We start from the raw sequence: 22,612 nt of genomic DNA, 5'->3' as shown, positions 1-22,612 counted from the left end.
GGCAGCGGTCCTGTTTTTGGTCACGTGATGTTCGTCCCTCAGGTGGGACGTGATGAAGATGAAAGCAGAGAGTGTACGTGATTGGTTCTCTCTACCAACAGAGTGTACGTGATTGGTTCTCTCTACCAACAGAGTGTACGTGATTGGTTCTCTCTACCAACAGAGCTTTTTGTCATGTATAGCAATCTATACATTGGTTTTAAAGTATCCCATGCAAATAAAAATGTGTTATTATTATTATTATTATTGGTGTTTTCATTAGTATTATTTTTACACTATAAAAATAACACTCCCATAGAAACACTTTAGTATTTCTTGACATTCTTCCAAATATTCATTTTATTGCTTTTTCGATGATCTGTGTCCACTTCACTTCTGTGATGCTACATTTGTGTCCACAAAGTTGCCGTGCTGTTGTGGTCTTTAATCCATCTTTCAAATGGTGTTTCTTCATTATAACTGTGTATGTGTATATGCATATATATATATATATATATGTGTGTGTGTGTGTGTGTAAGAGTGTGTGTATGATTGTGTTTGAAAGAGAGAAAGGATGTGGTTTTTGAGCCACTGTTAGCCTTTTTTTCCAAACCCTCCAGTTCATAATTTTGTTTCTGTGACGGGCAGGGTGAGCAACTAAAAAGGAAGCGATCACGCCAAGTCTCAGGGAAATAGGATGGTTTAATAGAAAGCGTGCAAACCAAAAACCTGTGCATTGTTCCAAATGTAGCATCACTTTCATCTTCATCACGTCATCCTCCTCTCAGTTCAGCAATTACCTTTAATCACAGTTTGTTTATAAAAACACATACATGGCTTTTTTGTTATTTATTTTACTTTGTTGGATTATTTTCTTATATTGTTTTATTTACTGAAGTAACCTAGACTCAACTATTTACAGATAAATAACACTACAGTATATCTATAATATAAGCAGGGGCAGCTGGTATGAAGGCCCAAAGAATTAAGACAACAGAATAATCTGTTTATTGTCATCCACATCATCTCATTTGATGATGTGATAGGTCATAAGCTTTACATTGCAGTGTTCTTTGCATCCTCTGATTTGTTGATATTAGGGCGCATTATTACATGTCTCAATATAACTATAATTTTTTACCTTTACTCTATCCCTCCTATAACGATACCCTATAGATGAGGCAATACTATAGTCCAGGTGTCACGGTGAGGTGGCCCCCTACCGGTCGCCTCCGTCCACAGCGGCTGTTGTTGTTGTTGTTTGGTGACGTCGTGTGCGTCCCTCAGGTGGGCAGAGCCCGTGATCCGTCTCACCTGAGGGTTGTTTGTTTGTCTATATATGTCTTGTCTTTGTACCAGTTGACCGCTGGTTATTATATCCTTCATTTGGATCATGTCCCGGGTTTTTGGTTTGCACACTTTTCTATTAAACCATCCTTTTTCCCTGAGACTTGGCGTGATCGCTTCCTTTTTAGTTCGCTCACCCTGCTCGTCACACCAGGTGTGTCCAAAGTTCAGCCCGGGGGCCAAATGCAGCCCATGTTCAAAATTTCACCAGTCCGCAGCCTCTGTCATAAAATCAATAATATGCATAAAATACACACGTACAACAAACTAGTCTATATTTCACCAAAAGATGGCAGTAGACTTGGTCTATCTTACAATCGAGATCTTGCCACCCCAACACTCCAAGAACAAAAAATCATAAATTAGTTCAATTGCATGTAATGTTAAAACTTCAAAGAATGCCTTAAGGCCCCCCCCCCCCCCCCCCCCCCCACATTTTCACGTCACCGAATCTGGCCCCCATTGCAAAACGTTTGGACACCCCTGCTATAAACTCTGCTGTACAATCCCATGTTGGGAGAAATTTTATTTTTGCTCCTAATCATTACTCTGCAATTTGAAACTCCTGCTACTTAGGATGGCTAATCGCTCCCTGATCCTTTGATCTTGCTTTGCATCTTGCAGTTTGTTTCAATGCATCCGTAGTTCATCTAACATCTTTTTTCATCAGACATGTCTTATTAGACTAATTTTGGAACGGGGGGGGGTTGTGTTTGTTAGCCGAGAGACCGAGGGAAGGAGGGAGTACCCAGACCTAGATCTCTGGCATATGAGAAAGTGTAGCTTTGTGTGCAGTGTAGCTTTTAAAATACTACTGTGTCATATGTAAATGGACCCATCAGATGCTGTAGACATGAGAATTGTCTTAATCTCCATCATTTTCGCACCAGGTAAGTCTTAAGTATTTGTTAAGATCAAGATTGCTGACAATAAAATCTGCATTATCAGCCGTGTAATTGAAGGTCAGATTAGGCACGCTCAAGGCAATTCTATTTATCTCTGTGGCATGTCTCAGTTCTGTCTCAGTTACAAAAAACACTGCATGCAAAACCATTTTATGATCAAAGGTTTCTATAGTGTTTACACATTCCACCTTAAAATGTTCTTCTCAGCTGCAGATAAACCTATCTCAATTTAGTGATAACACATTTTGTTTTACAGCTTATATTAGTGCTATAACTACAGTGGTTGGATACAGAGGACAGTCTGTTCAGATCAAATGCCCTTACGAGTCTGGATATGAAACCCACATGAAGTATCTCTGCAGAGGAGCATGTTCCATTCTGTCTTTGAAATCTAAAGACATCCCTGTTCAGTCTGGATCTGCTGCTAAAGATGAGAGATTCTCCTTGAATGATGACACAGCAGGCAGAGTCTTCACTGTCACCATCACTGATCTGAGGTCAGAGGACGGCGGAACGTACTGGTGTGCGATCCAGCGGACACTGCATGATTTATATACAGAAATGGACTTACTGGTTGAAACGCGTGAGTGATGAGTTATTCCCAAATTCCACTTTGTGTAGTGTGTATAGGTTAGGAAGTGTGAATGAACTGTAAATCTTGGATGTCTCTCCACTCCAGAGCAGGTGATCGCTTCACAGCGCGCTGACCCAACACACGTGTCTCCCTCCCCTGCAGCGCAGACCACATCAGTGCGTAATGAATCCACCCACGTGTCTCCCTCCACGAGTAAGTTTCGTCCAGGAGTGCCCTTTGTGTAATTTGATGGTTCCTGGTTTTCAGAACAGTCTGACTTTAAAGATAACCCTAGTGCATATGTTTTGTTTGTGAGCTGGTGGGAAGATGAGAACTGAACCTCATGCTTGAAGCACTCATGTGATATTGAAGCACACAAATTCAGTCTTTAATCTCTTATATAAGCCACTGAAGAGGACTCGCCAGTTTTCTCACTTTGACAATTTTCTCTTAAACGCAAACACAGGCTGGTACAAGGATGTGCAGAAAAAAGATAGCATGTATAAAGTAATTTAGCAGATTTAGATATCCATTTCAATATCATTTAGCCCTTTGTGGCATTTTAGGGGTGTTTAAAATGCTAATATATTAACTTCTCAAAAACGTGCTGTTCTATTCTAATCTAAGAATTTGAAGTATGCTGTTCACATGACCACCTGAATAATAATTATGATTGAATTATTAAATTCATGAAAACACACTCAGTGACAACACCCATGTTTTACTCGGACAAATGTTGCATACGTACAATACATACTTCATACATACTCAAACAAATGATGTTAGTTTTTCACAGACTCCCGCTGCACTGGCATCTTTCCAAAATGACACACCCAGGCACACATGCATGCATGCACACATACACACCCACACACACACACACACACACACACACACACACACACACACCATTCTTTCTCATAGATTATCAGTCCTGTAGTCATCAGTGTCTCTGTTTAAACCTGCTGGCATCATTCTACACTTCACCTTCTCCCCAAGATGAAATCTGTACCTTAAAAGGAGTAAGAGGGCAGTCAGTCTGTGTGCTGTGTTTCACACGGTCACCTTTAGTTTTCTGTTCATGCAGTAATAAAGTAACAAAGCCCCCCATGTGTTCTGCACTCCACACTCTCCTTGACGGTTACAAGCTGGAATAAGGTGAAGCAGATTCCTGATTGGCTACACAATCTTCAACCCCCCTAACTTCCACCTCTTTCAATCACTGCTATAAATTGGGCATCACACAAATATGGTTGTCTAAATGTGTCTGATTACAGGTGTCACCACTGTCCTGTCTGTATGTCTTCCACTGCTACTCTCAGGACTTGCTCTTGGTATTTTAGTCTTATACTGCAAAAGGAGGAGAGCCACCTGCACATTCACAGGTTAGAGCAATGATAAACAAATAAACGCACACACGCACACCCCTCTGAAACTCAAACAAACAATCTGTGTTTTCCTGTCAGATGCTTATCCCTTACGTAGAACACAGAAAGGAACAAGGACACACAAGGTGTGTGAAAGGATGATGAAGGATATATAGATGTGTTTCACGTTTTTCATTTGGGGCGATGTCATTATTTATTTGTAATTCCTAACATTTATAGGATGGAAATCATTATGAAAGTGAACTTCCTGGAATGAGGCATGTCTACCAGCACCTACAACTCGACACCAATCAATCAGATTCAGTCTACCAGAGTCTACAGCTTGAAATCACCGAATATGACTCAGTTTACCAGACTCTAACCCCTCAAACCACCCAATCAGAAACAGTCCAAAAGGCAACATCAACCAAGCTAAATTGTCCTCAGTCTACAGTAGTCTAAATGTGATGTTTAAATGTGACGATGACACGTTATTGATTTCTCAGGGGGATTTAAACATAACAAATGCACATGAAGTTGGAGTCTTTTGCCTGTTATCACATTTATGAAAGTTAAAATGTGAAATTTATGAAAATTAATCTTTTTTTCCACTACAGATGTTTAGCTACAGATGTTTAGCATGCCTGCCAACATGTCCATCCATGTTATCTAGTATCAAATATCACTAGCCTTGCTATTAAACAAAATGTTATCCTTGTTTAAAGGCAAAATCTGTTAGGACTCAGCACCGCACAACATCTAATGTTAATTCATCAATTATCAGAACACTGTTGCGAGATGAAAATTTTGTCACTGATTGTGTCCAAAACAGTTAGAACAGCTTATTATGTGGTTAGCAACCTTATAACTGATTATTCTGGCATAGCACTCTGGATACACACAAAACTTGTAAATGATTAGGTAATGACCTCGCTAATAATAATTGACAACATCATTGTTAAAAGAAGCACTAGCTTGGGTATTTAGTTGACAGCCAGCCCGTTCTTATAAACAATTGCCTGAGCCTTCATAATTAGGTAGCATTAGAATACGTATGACATATAGAATTCTTACATGCATGAAGAACTGCAAAATTGACACTCACTAACCTAGAATCACAAATAAGATGTGTACTTTGATTGCAGAATAACAAACACAACACTATATAAGAAATTGCAAAACACTTTATTTTTAAATATACAACTATATTTAAAAATTAGTTTGAATCCATAACATTAAAAATATATTTGTTTTCTTTTCAATAATAATAAGCAGAAATTCCCACAGGCCCTTGCAATTATACCAACTGACTCATTATTCGAAACAGTGCTTAGTAGGGGTAAGTGGGGGAGGAAAGACTGTAACTATATCTTATCTGTGTCTGTACTGTACTGTATATGTATCTGTTTCTGTATCTTATCTGTGTGTATATGTATCTGTTTCTGTATCTGTATTTGGATTTGCCTCATATCTGTTGGGCCATCTGGCACCAGTGAGGGACAGAGACATGGACGTAATTTGGGGGGGGATGGGGGGGGACACGCCAGCACCCCCATTAGTGCCCCCCCCCCCCCCCCCCCACCTATGAAATCAAAATTACGTCCATGGACAGAGACACCTGACTAAGTAGGAAGCGGTTCCTAAAGCTTTGCCTGCGCTGATTAGGTCAGTTAAAAGGAGCCAAATGTAAACACTCAGTATTAACTCTGAAGATATTAACTAACTAATGTTAGGTAAGCAGTGTAGCTCTGCCTGTTCTTTCTCCTGGGGAGGGGGACAGTTTAGATACTCTGTATGTTTACATCTTGCCAAAAACAAGAAAGAAAAATTAGACCATTTGATTTATATGTTCAATGTATTAAAAATTTTTATTAATTAAAATTTGTCTCATGTTCTAATAACGTTTTGGCCTGTGAGACTCCTCTTCCACACTCCTGTTTTTACTGCTACTGTTACTGGTATATTAATCTCTATTCACCCATTTTTCCTTTCAGCCTTGGGGCCTAGTATAGGCTATTCTTTTTAGTAAGTGTTTATCTGATTTAAATATAAATATAAGGGCTCAAGAAGTCTGTATCTGTCTAACTGTCATGTTCAAGAAAACTTTAAAATAAATTGTGCACTTTCACTGCTACTGTTGTCATTTGTGGTTTTAACACTAGTCCCCCGACAGCTCCGACAAAGTTCGTAAGGTTTGGTAAGGTCCATGTAGCCCACTCCCCTGCTGTGAAGCGATTAAGGCCCATTGTCTTGGTAATGATATGGAATGTGGTGGAAGCTGTCAGGGCTGGCTCGGCTGCCACTCCCTCTACCAGCAGGAGGGGCACCCGAGTCAGTCCTAGACTTGCGGGACGTAATCAGCAATGATCCGATTCCGCTGTCTGAAGGCTTCTTAAGGAAGCTTTGGGAAACGGATCATTGCTGATTCGTTGTGGTTTCCTATGCGTTCTCAGCCGGTATCCTCATTCTCTGTGGTTACTACTCTCAAGTTACAAGGTGCCTCATCACCGCTCTCTCTCTCTCTCTCTCTCTCTCTCTCTCTCTCTCTCTCTCTCTCTCTCTGTGTGTGTGTGTTTTTTCTCCTGCTCTCCTTCGAGATATCTCTCCTGCGTCGCTCCCCTGACCTCCCTCAAGTTTTCACAAGCCTGTTTCTCTTCCTGTCCTTTTTGTCTTTATTTTGGGAAGGGTTTTGTTTTGTTGCGGCGTTTTCTGCCCGTTGGCCAGCCTCCTCCCCTAGCATTTTCCGTTTCGTTTTCGCTTTGCATTTATCCGCGCTATTATTATTTCAGTTACGTTTGTTTTGTTTCTTTCTCCCGTCTCCTTACGGTTGAGCTTTTGTTTTTCCACGCGTTGAGTTTTCCGCGTTGGTTTTGTTTATTGTTTTACCGTGCTCTCACGGCTTTTATTATTTCTCTTTTCACACGTCAAGTTTTCCGCGTTTGTTTTGTTTGTTTGGTTCAGCGTGATCTCATTCTTGCGTTCTGTTTTTTACAAACGCAGTTGTGCTGGTAGATGGCACTTGGGTCCACCTTTTCACACTGTCACTATACGCGGTGAGTACCTCCCTGTACTCCCGCGTTACAGAAGTGGCTCAACCCCCATGCTCACCCCCAAGCTCATACGACTCCCAAAGCACCAAACGTGATACAACTTCACAATAAACTTGAAGGTACAAGCAGACTGTATATGTTACCGATCCTACAACAAACAGCAGAAAATGTGTAGACTCGTGTTTTAAAAGTAACTCCTGTGAATGTTTTCCACAGTGTGATGGGCAGAGTATATGATCTGCTGTGTGATGTCAGTTTGTTGGAGATGAGGTCCTGCTTTCACGTGGAACTGTAATGTAATGTGTAAGCTGGCAGGTTGGTGAGCAGTGTGACGATGAGCCTGAACAATGCTACCATCACCCTCGCCTTCCCACAACACTACACAGCCACACACACAGGGACACTCTCTAGCAGAGTGCTAAAATATAACAACAGTAGTTTTGTAGTAAAGTTCTGAAGAAAAGAACAGAACGGAAACACAGAAGCATATAAAAAGAAGATTGTGCGGTCTTCTGTTGTGTAACATCACAGAGCTCATTATAGACATAGCGTACTTCTTTGGCTATCTCGACCTTTGTTTTAACATGTAGAAGTCACTGCTAGAGTGTTGTATTCATGAGAGCAGCAGTGAGGATCGAGGGTTGTGTACATGTCATCAGGAGGAACTGGGATGGCTTGTCTGTGAGAGGGAAAGAGAGAATGAGGCTTTGCTAGAACAAAAATCCAAGTGGATCCTCCATTAGAATTAATCACTTACTCCAAGTGTGGTAGACCTCACCAGAGGACCTGGCTGAGAGGCCATAGAGCTGTGTACATGTTATCCTTAGCAACAGGGTCAACAGTATACATTACAGTCATTACCTATTAAATTACAGTCACCATCTCTAAGCATGCTGTCTCTGTATTTATTGTAATAATGTGGCACTTATTGTATCGTCAACACTTTTGCCCATTTTTACTTTGGACATTTTTTGCTAAACTGGCTTCTTGTGTACTGTGCACATTTCAGGAATAAAGTGATTCTGAATCTGATTCTGCATGGCTGTCACGGTACGGCGGCCCCCTACTGGTCACCCCCGTATACAACGGCAGCTGTTCTGTTGTGGGCATTGTGTTCATCCCTCAGGTGGGCGGAGCCCGTGATCCATCTCACCTGAGCGTCGTTTGTTTGTCTATATATATAGCATGCACGTCTGCATCTCTGGATACAGGAAGATAAGGATACTGTGGCAGTAAAATGCTACTAATGTTTCTACAGCACTCTGCTCCCTAGAGTGGCTGCTTTCATAACCTTGGACAGCTCCCTCACTTTACACATATGCAGTGCTGAATTATAAGAGTTCATCTTATACTGCCATCTAAAGAAATGAATTTGTAATTACCTGCTTATGGTTTTATGAAATGAAGACAAAACAAAAATGCAGTAATGATACCCATTTTCATAACATGGTCAGTTACCCAGTCAGATAAATTACAGCCCTTCACACACACCATCAGTTTGTCTTTTTTCAGCTAAGTGGGTGTGGCTAATACATCTAAAGGTTTTTCTCTCTCTTCATCGTGGAAGTTAAATGTAGGAACAGCTAAGTGTAATTATGTAATTAAAATTTGTGCTTTAGTGTAAAATACACCTGGCTATATGGCTGCCATGGTGTTCTTCTGCCTCTCTATAGGGTCCTCACTGGGCAGGACACTACAGTATTGTTGAAATTTAATTGACATTTTTCTTTTGTAACCATGTTAAATATATATTTTTATTAAAAGTTAACATACTTGGCAAACTGACGACAGCAAAAACATAGTACACAATGTCTGTATAATTTGGAGTTTTGACACTAGATACTAGATACTTCATACTAGAGCAGCTGCTTTCATAACCTTGGACAACTCTCTCACTTTACAGGGGTGGGTTTCCCGAAACGTTTGTAGCGCTAAGTACTTCATAACCTGGTATGAAACGTACGAGGTTAAGAACTACTTAGCGCTACGAACGTTTCGGGAAACCCACCCCAGAAATGCAGTGCTGAATTACACGTTTATCTTATACTGCCATCTAGAGAAATGAATTTGTAATTATCTGCTTACGGTTTTACGCTTCGTTTTTACAAAACGAAGACAAAACAAAAACACAGTAATGATACTAATTTTCATAACATGGTCAGTAATCCAGTGAAATAAACTACAGCCCTTCAGGGACATGTTTGTCTTTTTCCCCACTTCATCAGTATTGTAATTTTGTCCAGATCTTACAGGTGAGGTACTACATTCTTTAGGCCACATGTTTGTACCCTGTCTTTCATGCGAGTGAAATTAAATTGTGTTCAAAACCTCTGAGCAGTGGTCTGCCTCATCTGCTCAGCTAAGGTGGTGTAGCTAAAATGTCAAATGTTTTCTCTCTCTCCATCGCTTTTAGTTCTAGAGAAGAAATGTATGTGTGTTTGAAATCTGTAACCACTGTGCAACCCCAAGGTGTGAAACTGTTGATGGAGACAAACATCTGTGAGGTGTGAAAAACTTCTGTATTGTTTATGAGAAATAGAACTCGACGTGAGAAAAACTGCTTCAACTGGCAAAATGCATTTATGATTCTAAGTATTGGTGGAGTCAGATCTCAGTGAGTAGTCCAGTTGTGTCCAGATTGTGACCCTCAGACCTCTGAGCAGCACAAAGGACCCATAATCATTATGAGTGAGATACACTTTGGTTTATTATGGAGTAGCATAATTAATTAATAAATAGCACATGTCAAAAAGAGGAAGTGTAGGAAAAGAGGAAGAACAGTAGTCCATTCAGCAAAAACAGAACCTTGAACATCTGTAAAAAGGCATCTGAACAACAAGCATTTCTTGAAAATTTGTCAACCTTTCTAAATATAGCTTGTTTACCCAGAAAAAGGCGGTTAAAGAACACAAAGGAAAAAGTGGTCTATGGCAGTCAGAATAGCACCAGAGTAGAAGCAAAGTGACAAGTAACATAACTGTAATTGGATAATTACCCCAGCCACAACATAAACCAATTCAAATGGCACACATCCTTATACAACAAAGGCAGAGAGCTGTCATTTAAAGCAGTTTGACCATAACCCTGGTGGTGTGCAGCGTATTGGTGAAAGGTAATTGAAATGCCTGCCCATTCATCAAGCGCCTATAATGCACTCCTGGAGTTTTGAAAGGAAGTCATGCTGATGATGCAGAGACAGTGTGACCTTCTCAGGGAGTTTTGGATGCAGGCAAAAAAAGGAGAACATGCATGCAACATTCCCTTCACCGTTCTCCAGTGTTTTACAGCCCTCGCAGAACCACGGGCAGCTCATAAATCTCACCAACAGCATAATGTGCCTCATTATGGATCATATGCCTCCAAGAGGAACAGCACACAGAAAGACAGCAAACATACTAACTGGGGTCCCCTTTAAACTACTAGCCTATATTCACTGCAGCTGAGCATCAGATACTCCATTAGGAGTCATACTGCATTTACATAGAACTTCAAGTAGCACGTCTACCCACTTCCTTCCTGTTTTTTGCATAGCTTTAGTCCTACTATTTTTAATCATGCGGTTTGCTGGTTGTACTATGCCTGACAACTGGGGTTGATTAAATGTTAAAGCTCCAGTTGATGCCCACATAGCGTCTTGATGTGAAAGATGGGCCCTGGTCACTGTTGACCCCAGCCAGTATTCTATACCCAGGTACAATTTATTTTGTCAGAATTCACGCTATTGTTACCACACTCTCCATCACACACAGGAATACCTCAGGCCATTTAAAAATATTAATATAATCAGCATTGAATAGTTTGAACAGCTTGCATGCAGAGCTTGAAATCCTTCATCCTGCCTGAGATGTTCCATCCTGAAGATCCTAGTGGAACAATTATCATCCTACCCATGAAGCATCTGAGGTAGCGTTGGGGAACAAAGCAGAAGTGAAGCACATGAGCTCCTGGTTCCAGGCTAAACTTCCCAGACCATCCCTGCTGAGATAAACTACAGGGTAGTCCCTACAGACCATCCCTGCTGAGATAAACTACAGGGTAGTCCCTACAGACCATCCCTGCTGAGATAAACTACAGGGTAGTCCCTACAGACCATCCCTGCTGAGATAAACTACAGGGTAGTCCCTACAGACCATCCCTGCTGAGATAAACTACAGGGTAGTCCCTACAGACCATCCCTGCTGAGATAAACTACAGGGTAGTCCCTACAGACCATCCCTGCTGAGATAAACTACAGGGTAGTCCCTACAGACCATCCTTGCTGAGATAAACTACAGGGTAGTCCCTACAGACCATCCCTGCTGAGATAAACTACAGGGTAGTCCCTACAGACCATCCCTGCTGAGATAAACTACAGGGTAGTCCCTACAGACCATCCCTGCTGAGAAAGGCTACAGACTAACCCCCACAGACTGCCCCTGCTGGGCTAGGCTACAGACTTTAATGCTGAAGCATAAGTGCTACACATCACAGTGGTGGGAGGGTGGGAGATTTTGGACGTAAAATCCTCTGCGGAGTTTTGATGGTAAGTGAACCCAAGTGCCAGTCAATGTAAAAAGAAACAAACTCGCAGAAAACAAATACTCAGGGGACAGGGGAAAACTGAATTATTCGTGGAAAATATTCAACGTGGAAAACAGGGAAAAAACTGAAACACTCGCGGAAAATATTTATTGCAATAAACGGGGAAAGAAACAAACTAAGGACACGAGGGAATAAGCTGGCTCTCTTACAAAAGAGGACAGGAACAAAAGGAAAAATAACCCAACCCAAATAATAACCCTGATAGAGAAAAAATAAAGAAGAGGAAAACTTAAGAGGAGCCAGTGAGAGTGGCGCAGGAGTGGAATCACTCGAACAGACAGAGTAATAAGGAAATCTCCCAACAGAGACACAGAGGCGAGACACCCAATGCAGTACGAAACCGAGGACAACAGGCTGAAGATTGGCAACAACAAAGACAAACAACTCAACAGTGAGACACTGCCTCTGTCTTCCTTAAGAAGTAAGGAAGACAGGTGCAGGTCATCAGTGCTCATTGCGCTGCGGTCTGGCTCGTGGGCTCCCCCAGATGGTGACAGAAGGTCCAGCCCTGGAGTCGGCCCTGACAGGCTTTATATTCAACCACAGCAGGAGCTGCATTAACAGCCAGCTGAATGCATATTCAGAGGACCTGTGATTGTAGCAGATTTTAATCATAATCAATTAATTAATTTTTATACTTTTAAACAATTTAATGATTTATAATTATGAAGACTATAATGCTCAAGCAGTTTTACTGTAATATGCCAGGACTATGTAACGCTGCCTTGGCCAATATAACATGTTCCTCTGGTATCAGTGTTACATTTGGAACAGACAACATTTGATTGCAGCAAGAAAGCTGGGGAGGCCTGCAGAGAAAAGGGTTTAATAGTCAAAGTGCTCATCAAAATGTTTACTTGGTCTCAGCACCTCTGAGCTGTCATGAGTTGTGTGGCTGATGTGTTAAATGCTGTGGTCTTCCTGCTTGATCTTTCACTCTACTGACTGCATTGGGTCAAATTTTGATTGTTCTCTGTGATGATTCTCATTATGGTGTTTCCTCAAGGCCTATAAAAGGACACACAAAAATATCCAAGCAGAATTTATATATATATATACATTTCTAGCAAAAAAAAAAAACAAACATGTAAATCCCGCCTCAAAAAACATGAGTATAATTTGCGGAATTATATAATTTGAATATGTGGAACTTACTGCAGCATTCTCATACACGGGAGAGCTGGATGTGTCATATGTAGAACAAGAGTTCTGTGAAGAGCATAATTAACATGCAGATTAATGATGAACACTGAATAGCTCTACAGTTACATGGTTCAGAAAGCTTCCTCTGGAGTTTCCCCACTGATGATCTTTTGCTGTTGACAATCTGCATCTCTAGACTGATGCTCTGGCTGAGACAGAATTCTTTAAAACATTGAAGACTTTGCATTGACAAAGATATGTGGATGTCTGTAATAGCTCACCTCTTGTCTTTTGCCCCTGAGAAAAAAAACAAAACAAAACAAATGTGTTCATCCAAACAGAAATCACACAATTAACATTTCCTATAAGGTGAATCACTTTCTGAACATAAGACCTATTGCAAACCTGATATGTCATACTGTTTTTGTTCCAATCCAGCTATCCTAGTACCAGGATAGCTGTATTGTGTATTGTAATGTATTGTGACCCCACTATATATATATATATATATATATATATATATATATATATATATATATATATATATATATATATATGTATATATATATATACACAGTTGTGATCAAATTTATTCAACCCCCACTGAAATAAAGTGTTTTGGCCAGTTTGACATTGATTTTGATCATTTCAGTCATCTTATTTACAATTATATCAAAGAGGCACTTATAAATTAGACAAACATAACATAATATTTATGATGGAATAACCACAAATGTCTTTACTGTGCTCACATCATTATCAGTTTTATTCAACCCCCTAGTGACATTATTTTTTAGTACTTAGTACAACATCCTTTTCCAGTTATGACAGCTTTCAAGCGTGAAGCATAGCTTGACACAAGTGTCTTGCAGCGACCTATGGGTATCTTAGCCCATTCTTCATGGGCAAAAGCCTCCAGTTCAGTCACATTCTTAGGCTTGCGCACTGCAACTGCCTTCTTTAGGTCCCACCAGAGGTTCTCAATTGGATTTAAGTCTGGTGATTGCGATGGCCACTCTAGAATGTTCCAGCCTTTCATGTTCAACCATGCTCTAGTGGACTTGGATGTGTGCTTCGGATCATTGTCCTGTTGGAAGGTCCAACGTCTCCCAAGCCGCAGGTTTGTGACTGACTCCATCACATTTTCCTCCAAGATCTCCTGGTACTGAAGGGAATTCATGGTACCCTGCACACGTTGAAGCTTTCCTGTACCATTAGAAGCAAAACAGCCCCAAAGCATAATTGACCCCCCGCCATGCTTCACAGTAGGCAAGGTGTTCTTTTGTTCATAAGCCTGGTTCTTCCTTCTCCAAACATAGCGCTGGTCCATTGTCCCAAACAGTTCTAATTTAGTTTCATCTGACCACAGTACACTGTCCCAAAACCTTTGTGGCTTGTCCACATGACTTTTGGCATACTGCAGTCGACTTTTCTTGTTCTTTGGAGTCAGCAAGGGGGTGCGTCTGGGCGTTCTGGCATGGAGGTCTTCTTTATGCAGTGCGCGCCTTATTGTCTGAGCTGAAACTTCAGTGCCCACATCTGACAGGTCTTTTTTCAGTTCCTTAGCAGTCACGCGGGGATTTTTCTCCACATTACGCTTCAGGTAGCGCACAGCAGTCGCGGTCAGGATCTTCTTTCTGCCACGACCAGGTAACGTTTCCACTGTGCCCTTTAACTTGAACTTGCGATAGTGTCTCTTGGAATATTTAACAACTTCGCAATCTTTTTATATCCATTGCCATTCTTGTGAAGAGCAATAACCTCTTCTCTTGTCTTCTGGGACCATTCTCTTGCCTTCACCATGCTTGGAAACACACCAGTAGATGTCTAGAAGGAGCTGAGTATCACAGTCCTTTTAAATCTGCCTAATTGGTGCTTATCATGCTTGATTGCTGCTCGTTGACATCCACAGATGTTTTCAATACCTGATGGAAAACACTGGAATGAACCTCTGTTCTTAGGAGTGGTAGTCGTAAAGGGGTTGAATAATTGTGTCAATGAAGAAATCACAAAAAGGCCATTTAATACTTTATGACAAAAAAAATTGATGCTATCTTAGTTGCATTTAGTTCTTTCACAAGTCCTTGTAAGATTTCATTATGAACACAATTACAAATGTGCACTGATTTCCATAAAACCCTTCGCAGCATTGGGGGTTGAATAAATTTGATCACAACTGTATACAGGATTTTGCTCAGGCTTCCTGGATTGTGTTGTTGTGTTGATTCCACTAATGTTACCTGGATTGCTAATAAGAAAATCTAGCAAGCTTGAGCAAAATCCTGGTGAGGACTTTTAATCTCTGAACAATATATATATTGTTTCCATAAACTGTGCTTGGTTCTGTGCTGGAACTTCACAATGTTTCCTGAAGTCACAGCATAGGGAATAAAGTGAAACCTTACAGAACCAAAATAACATACTTCACTGTTATCATTTATAGGTTTAAAGAATAATATTATAAGTGTAATGAATAATATTTGTCTTCATCTTACCTTCTTAAACTTTCTCTCTTCATCAACAGAACTATTATCAGAGGAACTACAACCCCACAGAGGCCAACTCCAACAACTATAGGCAAAATGTAGAAGTGACCTGCTGATACACAGACATATGCACTATTATTCATACATACAATTCACATATGTTTATTTATACATACAACTCATACATACAATATACTACTAGCATAGAATTAGCAAATGAACGAGTGAATGATCTGATGAATGAATGGGAAACATTAAACATAACTGCCTCTCTGTGTCTCACCCTTTAAAGTGACCTCTGTTGAAGCTGATTTCATTTCCCCATGTTCATTCTGAGCCACACAGTAGTACCAGCCACTGCTACTGGAGCTGATGGTGATGATGTAACTCTGTCCAGATCCTACAGGTGAGGTTTCTCCTTCTTTAAACCAGGTGTAGTTCTGCACAGGTGGGTTGGCATCACTGCTGCATGTCAGGATCACTGAACTGTTCTCCACTATTTCACCAGAGGGACTGATGGACACTGACACATTCTTTGGAGGATCTAATACCCATAAAATGAGATAAAGTGGAGAAAAGGATATCACATGTTCTGACTTAAAGGAGAAGCAAAGAAACGACATGCATGCTAATCATGCAATCAGTGTAGGATTGTAGCTAAATAGAACACATAGTACATAAAACACATAGTATATAGATAGCACTTCTAGAGTATGAATTTCATAGCACTGAAATGTCTCATTTACGCAATGTAAGAACAATATAAATTTGGAAGTTCTATGTAATAGTTCTTTACTACTACATTGTATTTTTACACTTTTGCTGAGAAATGAATTATTTATCACATAATGAACAAAGCCATGTAAACTCACATCTGACAGTGAGAATTTGATCTGGAGAGGGGAGATGTTCATATCCTCTTACAGCACACCTATAATTGCCTGCATGCTCACTGCTGACCGGCCGCAAGTGAAATGGGTTTGTTCTGGAAGATAAACGACGTCCATTTTTGTACCAGATGAATGTTGGACTGTCAGTCAGACTGCAGGTGGTTGTACATGTCAGAATTGCTGCTTCTCTCGCGATCACCTCAAGAAATGTGTTCACATGGAGCTCTAAGACAATTAGAGATAAACATCAAACGTCAGAGGATGAAAACAGGAAGCTGAAACGAGAGCATAGTGAAAATAAACGTGATCTTTGTTTACATGGCAAATAGCGGTTAGCGCTAATAGACAACCGATACATTCAACACAAGCTAGATCAACACAACAGTTTTATTCCACACTCAGCAATAACTTAGACAGTGTAGCTCCAGTTAAAACAAAATTAATTAGGGAGAAAAAGCTTGCACCATGGTATGACGACCACACTCGTCTTCTAAAACAGGCAGCTCGAGCAGCGGAGCGCAAATGGAGATCCACCTCAATAGAAGTGTTTAGAATCGCATGGAAAGACGCCGTAGTCAAATATAAACATGCCCTAATAAAAGCTAGAGCCTCATATTGTTCGACACTAATAGAAAACAACAAAAATAATCCTAGATTTCTCTTCGCGACCATATCAAAACTAACAAGAAATATCAATGACACTAGTTCTAATACAGCACTTACACACACTATTGATGAATTTTTAAACTTTTTTAGTTATAAAATAGATATTATCCGACTACAGAGTCATAATACATCACAGCCTAACCTCTAATCCAACCCCAGTAGTATAGGTATTAGTAACTACGCATCCGAAAATATTACTGAGCTAAATGTCTTCGATCCTATATCGCAAAAAGAGCTCACAACACTAATTAATTCGTCTAAGCCTACATCATGTATATTCGACCCAGTTCCAACCCGTCTATTCAAAGACCTACTCCCAGGTATTGCAGGGCCCTTACTTAATATGATTAACTGTTCCCTTAACCTAGGATATGTGCCAAAACAATTAAAATGTTCCATAATTAGACTTTTGATTAAAAAACAAAATTTCGATCCACATATTCTAGCCAACTATAGACCAATTTTTAATCTCCCATTTATCTCTAAAATTCTAGAAAAAGCAGTTTACAATCTGTTAAACCATTATGTCCAATCAAATAATATCCATGAAAAGTTCCAATCAGGATTTAGACCGAACCACAGCACTGAAACAGCTTTACTCAGGGTAGTGAATGATTTAATATCGTCAGATAATGGGCTCATCTCGTTCCTTATACTGTTAGATCTTAGCGCAGCTTTTGATACTGTAGACCACAACATTTTGCTGAATCGACTAGAAAACACGGTAGGTTTAAAGGCGTTGCACTCTCCTGGTTTAGATCATATCTGACCGACCGCTTCCAATGTGTAAGTGTTATTAATAAAACATCTAAATCTGTGCAGGTTAAATATGGTGTCCCACAAGGGACAGTCCTAGGACCACTTCTATTTACACTTTACATGTTACCCTTAGGCGAGATTATGCATAAGCACGACATCAGTTTCCACTAGTACGCAAGTGTGACACCCTCAAATTGTTGTCACATTTGTGGTATGTGTTTTATTGGGATATTTTATTTTATTGAGAAATTGTTATGGACTTCTGCTAGCAAAATTTGGGTCCTCTGGCTGCTGTTATGACAGACAGGGGCGGAGCTGGGGCCTGGGGCGAGCTCGTAGCTGCAGCGATTAGAGCTGAGAAGCATCTGCAGCTATCAAATACAGTTCCTGTGTCCCATCCATTTTTATCCTGTTTCAAGTGGGTAATGTGGTCAAAAACACTATAAATATTAACATATTATTGTTAAAGTAATTTGGGAATTGTAGGTAATGCTTACTGTTGTGTGTAGTTCGAGATTGGGTCAGCAGAAGTCCGAATAGTTTTATATGTTATATATGTTATAATAGTCTATATGTTTATGTTCATGTTCGTGTACGTGCAGCACCAGAGCCATGTAATGGCCGACAAGCAGTGCAGCATTTCAGTGAATAAAACAATGTTCAACATTTCATGCTCTGGAATTATATAATGTGTTCGTTATTTTTTTATGTATTGAGGTGAGAGTACGCTGTGTTCTCCACTTCCGAGCAATGCTAATAGCGATTAGCAAGTTAGCATGTTGTTCTGCTCATGCGGAATGGGGCTTCATTACCGGGAAAAGCATGCGCTATAGATGGCGGCAGATGTTTTCATACAATATATATGTATATATAAGTGCATATATGTATATTAGTGGATGTATAGAGATGTACATACGTAGGGAGGAAATTGTGCATGTGTCACGTTGAGGACCCCGGCCCCTCCCTTTTGGGCGTGTGTCAACATTGTCCACGTGCTTTGTCTGCGTCAGTGGATATTCGTGGTTAGGGTTTTGTCGTGTGATTAATAAGTCTCACCTGTGAATCGTCTCGTGATCACGTGGGGCTAATGTGGTTTATCTATTTAATGTGCGCTCGCGCAGTGTCCTGTGCTCATCGTTCTCTAAGTCTACACATTGTGTGTACCTATTTGTTGTTCGTGCGCTGATTGCGCAATCATTGTAAAAATAAAAGTGACGTCTGTCAAGCCAAAATACGGATTCTGTGTCTCGTCCGTCTGCCACCGCCCAGCATTACAGAACGACGAGCCGTCCTGAGACACCAAGACCATGCCTGGCTACGCCACCCGGCAGAAGAAGGCAAATCGCCCAAGCAAGCGACATCACCACGCTTCGTCCTCCCCCTCGTGCCGCTGCTCTACGCCGACTCTGGCACAGATGAAGCGGGACCCCGAGTGCGCACATCTGTTGCGTGCGGCTCGGGAGACAGCTATACCGGAGTTGGCGGAGGAGTATCGCAAAACAGCGGTGTGGGTGTGGAGAGAGAGACATCCCTCTCCTTCCCGGGAGCACTCACCCGAGGGCAAGCGGGAGGAGGACACCCCCCCGTGCCAAGAGGCCACACCGTCGGTCGAGGAGCTGGAGAAGGACCTGGTGTGTGCCTACCAACTGGCCGCAGCCCGGGGGCTCGAGCGAAAGAACCCCGAGCTGGCAGAGATGCTCCGCGAGGGGGTGGTGCGTATATGGAGGGAGCGACACCTTGCTCCTTCTCGCACCACCTCGCCTCTGAAGGTAGGCACAATCGCGTCCAACCACGAATATCCACTGACGCAGACAAAGCACGTGGACAATGTTGACACACGCCCAAAAGGGAGGGGCCGGGGTCCTCAACGTGACACATGCACAATTTCCTCCCTACGTATGTACATCTCTATACATCCACTAATATACATATATGCACTTACGCAGACAAAGCACGTGGACAATGTTGACACACGCCCAAAAGGGAGGGGCCGGGGTCCTCAACGTGACACATGCACAATTTCCTCCCTACGTATGTACATCTCTATACATCCACTAATATACATATATGCACTTATATATACATATATATTGTATGAAAACATCTGCCGCCATCTATAGCGCATGCTTTTAGTTAAGGGTGGAGGTGGAATTCGGCAAGGAGGATTCTGAGGGGGAGGAGCAGGAAGAAGAGGAGGACTATTCCCCTTCGGTAGGCGAGGCCTCCACCCTTAACTACGGTGGTGAGGAGGAGGAAGCCTACCCCCCCTCGGATTACGATGCCTCCACCATTGACTACGGTGGCGAGGAGGAGGAGGCCTACCCCTCCTCGGATGACGACGCCTCCACCGTTGACTACGGGGGCGAGGAGGAGGAAGCCTACCCCCCCTCGGTATGCGACGCCTCTACCGACGACCACGGTGGCGAGGAGGGGGAGGTCTTCCTCCCATCGGTGAGTTACGCGGTCCCCGACGACTTCGGCGAAGAAGAGGAGGAGGAGTCTGAGGAGGAGGACTACCTCCCTCCACCCGTAGGTCTCTCTCCCACCGTAGAGGAAGACGGGGAGGAGGAGGAAGGCTCCTATTCGGAGGGAGAGGGGAGAGTCCGCTCCCCGCTGAGAGAGCAGCCGGGACTAGGAAAGGGGGTTCGGTGAAAGTGCAATGGACTGCTCCCGGGGTGGCAGCCCGGAGCAGTCCATGGAGTGGAGCCGGGGCACAGAGGAGGAGATGGACACAGAGGAGGAGCTCCCTTGCGGCCCACAGGGCGCGTACGACAGCCGCGCTGCACCGGGCGTGTCCGCCAGTCGCGTTGCACCGGGCGCGTCCGCCAGCCGCGCTGCACCCAGCGGAGGGTCCGCAGCGAAGGCTGGAGGAGGAACGTCCCCCGCAGAGCCTGCAGCTCCCGGTCTCTCTACCCTCCTAGCTCTCCTCCTGGCGCGTAGCTGGGTCCCTGTTTCATGTTTTTGTGTACCAGTGTTTGTTAGTCTCCCCATTTGTGTGCCTAACCCATTTTTCCCTCTCGTGCCACTTTGTGTAAACGTGCCTGTGTGTGTGTTTGTGAATGTTCCGTTTAATGTGTCTCCCGTCTTTTCCCCCGTCTTCCCAGGGAGGGTGTTCTAGGCGGTCCGTGGCGGACGCTTCACCAAGGGCGGTCACCTCCCAGACGCAGGACTGAGCGCGTCGGATCCACCCATCGTCGTGGGTTCGGGGCACTCGGTCCCGTTGGCACCCCGGGACGGGTAGTGCCCTTGGAGGGGGCGTCTGTCACGTTGAGGACCCCGGCCCCTCTCTTTTGGGCATGTGTCAACGTTGTCCACGTGCTTTGTCTGCGTCAGTGGATATTCGTGGTTAGGGTTTTGTCGTGTGATTAATAAGTCTCACCTGTGAATCGTCTCGTGATCACGTGGGGCTAATGTGGTTTATCTATTTAATGTGCGCTCGCGCAGTGTCCTGTGCTCATCGTTCTCTAAGTCTACACATTGTGTGTACCTATTTGTTGTTCGTGCGCTGATTGCGCAATCATTGTAAAAATAAAAGTGACGTCTGTCAAGCCAAAATACGGATTCTGTGTCTCGTCCGTCTGCCACCGCCCAGCATTACAGAACGACGAGCCGTCCTGAGACACCAAGACCATGCCTGGCTACGCCACCCGGCAGAAGAAGGCAAATCGCCCAAGCAAGCGACATCACCACGCTTCGTCCTCCCCCTCGTGCCGCTGCTCTACGCCGACTCTGGCACAGATGAAGCGGGACCCCGAGTGCGCACATCTGTTGCGTGCGGCTCGGGAGACAGCTATACCGGAGTTGGCGGAGGAGTATCGCAAAACAGCGGTGTGGGTGTGGAGAGAGAGACATCCCTCTCCTTCCCGGGAGCACTCACCCGAGGGCAAGCGGGAGGAGGACACCCCCCCGTGCCAAGAGGCCACACCGTCGGTCGAGGAGCTGGAGAAGGACCTGGTGTGTGCCTACCAACTGGCCGCAGCCCGGGGGCTCGAGCGAAAGAACCCCGAGCTGGCAGAGATGCTCCGCGAGGGGGTGGTGCGTATATGGAGGGAGCGACACCTTGCTCCTTCTCGCACCACCTCGCCTCTGAAGGTAGGCACAATCGCGTCCAACCACGAATATCCACTGACGCAGACAAAGCACGTGGACAATGTTGACACACGCCCAAAAGGGAGGGGCCGGGGTCCTCAACGTGACACATGCACAATTTCCTCCCTACGTATGTACATCTCTATACATCCACTAATATACATATATGCACTTACGCAGACAAAGCACGTGGACAATGTTGACACACGCCCAAAAGGGAGGGGCCGGGGTCCTCAACGTGACACATGCACAATTTCCTCCCTACGTATGTACATCTCTATACATCCACTAATATACATATATGCACTTATATATACATATATATTGTATGAAAACATCTGCCGCCATCTATAGCGCATGCTTTTAGTTAAGGGTGGAGGTGGAATTCGGCAAGGAGGATTCTGAGGGGGAGGAGCAGGAAGAAGAGGAGGACTATTCCCCTTCGGTAGGCGAGGCCTCCACCCTTAACTACGGTGGTGAGGAGGAGGAAGCCTACCCCCCCTCGGATTACGATGCCTCCACCATTGACTACGGTGGCGAGGAGGAGGAGGCCTACCCCTCCTCGGATGACGACGCCTCCACCGTTGACTACGGGGGCGAGGAGGAGGAAGCCTACCCCCCCTCGGTATGCGACGCCTCTACCGACGACCACGGTGGCGAGGAGGGGGAGGTCTTCCTCCCAAGTCTCACCTGTGAATCGTCTCGTGATCACGTGGGGCTAATGTAGTTTATCTATTTAATGTGCGCTCGCGCAGTGTCCTGTGCTCGTCGTTGTC

At 43.2% G+C, this 22,612-nt stretch overlaps 2 protein-coding genes across 13 annotated transcripts in view; one reads left to right on the top strand and one right to left on the bottom strand.

Moving 5' to 3' along the window:
* The first annotated feature begins 2,455 nt into the window (after window positions 1–2,455).
* On the top strand, window positions 2,456–5,671 carry LOC143486122 (uncharacterized). Its single transcript, XM_076985972.1, has 5 exons — window positions 2,456–2,814; window positions 2,911–3,018; window positions 4,083–4,190; window positions 4,272–4,318; window positions 4,413–5,671. Exons 1-5 carry the CDS (start codon window positions 2,577–2,579, stop codon window positions 4,632–4,634), a joined length of 723 nt encoding a protein of 240 aa, XP_076842087.1. The 5' UTR covers window positions 2,456–2,576; the 3' UTR covers window positions 4,635–5,671.
* Window positions 5,672–11,187: 5,516 nt separating this feature from the next.
* The window catches only part of LOC143486085 (B-cell receptor CD22-like), a 67,037-nt gene continuing 55,612 nt past the window's right edge, over window positions 11,188–22,612 (bottom strand). For 7 of the 12 annotated variants that reach the window (XM_076985888.1, XM_076985896.1, XM_076985886.1 and 4 more), the window contains 6 exons: window positions 16,305–16,547; window positions 15,698–15,976; window positions 15,442–15,541; window positions 13,228–13,243; window positions 12,959–13,012; window positions 11,188–12,811 (listed from right to left, as the gene is read on the bottom strand). In XM_076985888.1, coding sequence (XP_076842003.1) covers window positions 12,737–12,811; window positions 12,959–13,012; window positions 13,228–13,243; window positions 15,442–15,541; window positions 15,698–15,976; window positions 16,305–16,547 — 767 coding nt within the window. In that variant the 3' untranslated portion in view covers window positions 11,188–12,736. Of the gene's footprint in view, window positions 12,812–12,958; window positions 13,013–13,227; window positions 13,244–13,545; window positions 14,872–15,441; window positions 15,545–15,697; window positions 15,977–16,304; window positions 16,548–22,612 lie in introns of those variants that run through there. The other 5 variants (XM_076985889.1, XM_076985890.1, XM_076985891.1 and 2 more) reach the window with 5 other exon arrangements.

This window comes from Brachyhypopomus gauderio, unplaced genomic scaffold (assembly GCF_052324685.1).
Source record: "Brachyhypopomus gauderio isolate BG-103 unplaced genomic scaffold, BGAUD_0.2 sc44, whole genome shotgun sequence".
Lineage (NCBI taxonomy): Eukaryota > Metazoa > Chordata > Actinopteri > Gymnotiformes > Hypopomidae > Brachyhypopomus > Brachyhypopomus gauderio.
Note: the sequence above shows the minus strand (reverse complement) of the source record. Positions and strands in the feature narration are given on the sequence as shown.

Coding starts and splice junctions, on each gene's coding strand:
- LOC143486122 (XM_076985972.1), top strand. CDS start 2,577: ATGAAGTATCTCTGCAGAGGAGCATGTTCCATTCTGTCTTTGAAATCT. Junction 4,191..4,271: donor AGCCACCTGCACATTCACAG/GTTAGAGCAATG, acceptor TTTTCCTGTCAG/ATGCTTATCCCTTACGTAGA. Junction 4,319..4,412: donor AAGGAACAAGGACACACAAG/GTGTGTGAAAGG, acceptor TAACATTTATAG/GATGGAAATCATTATGAAAG.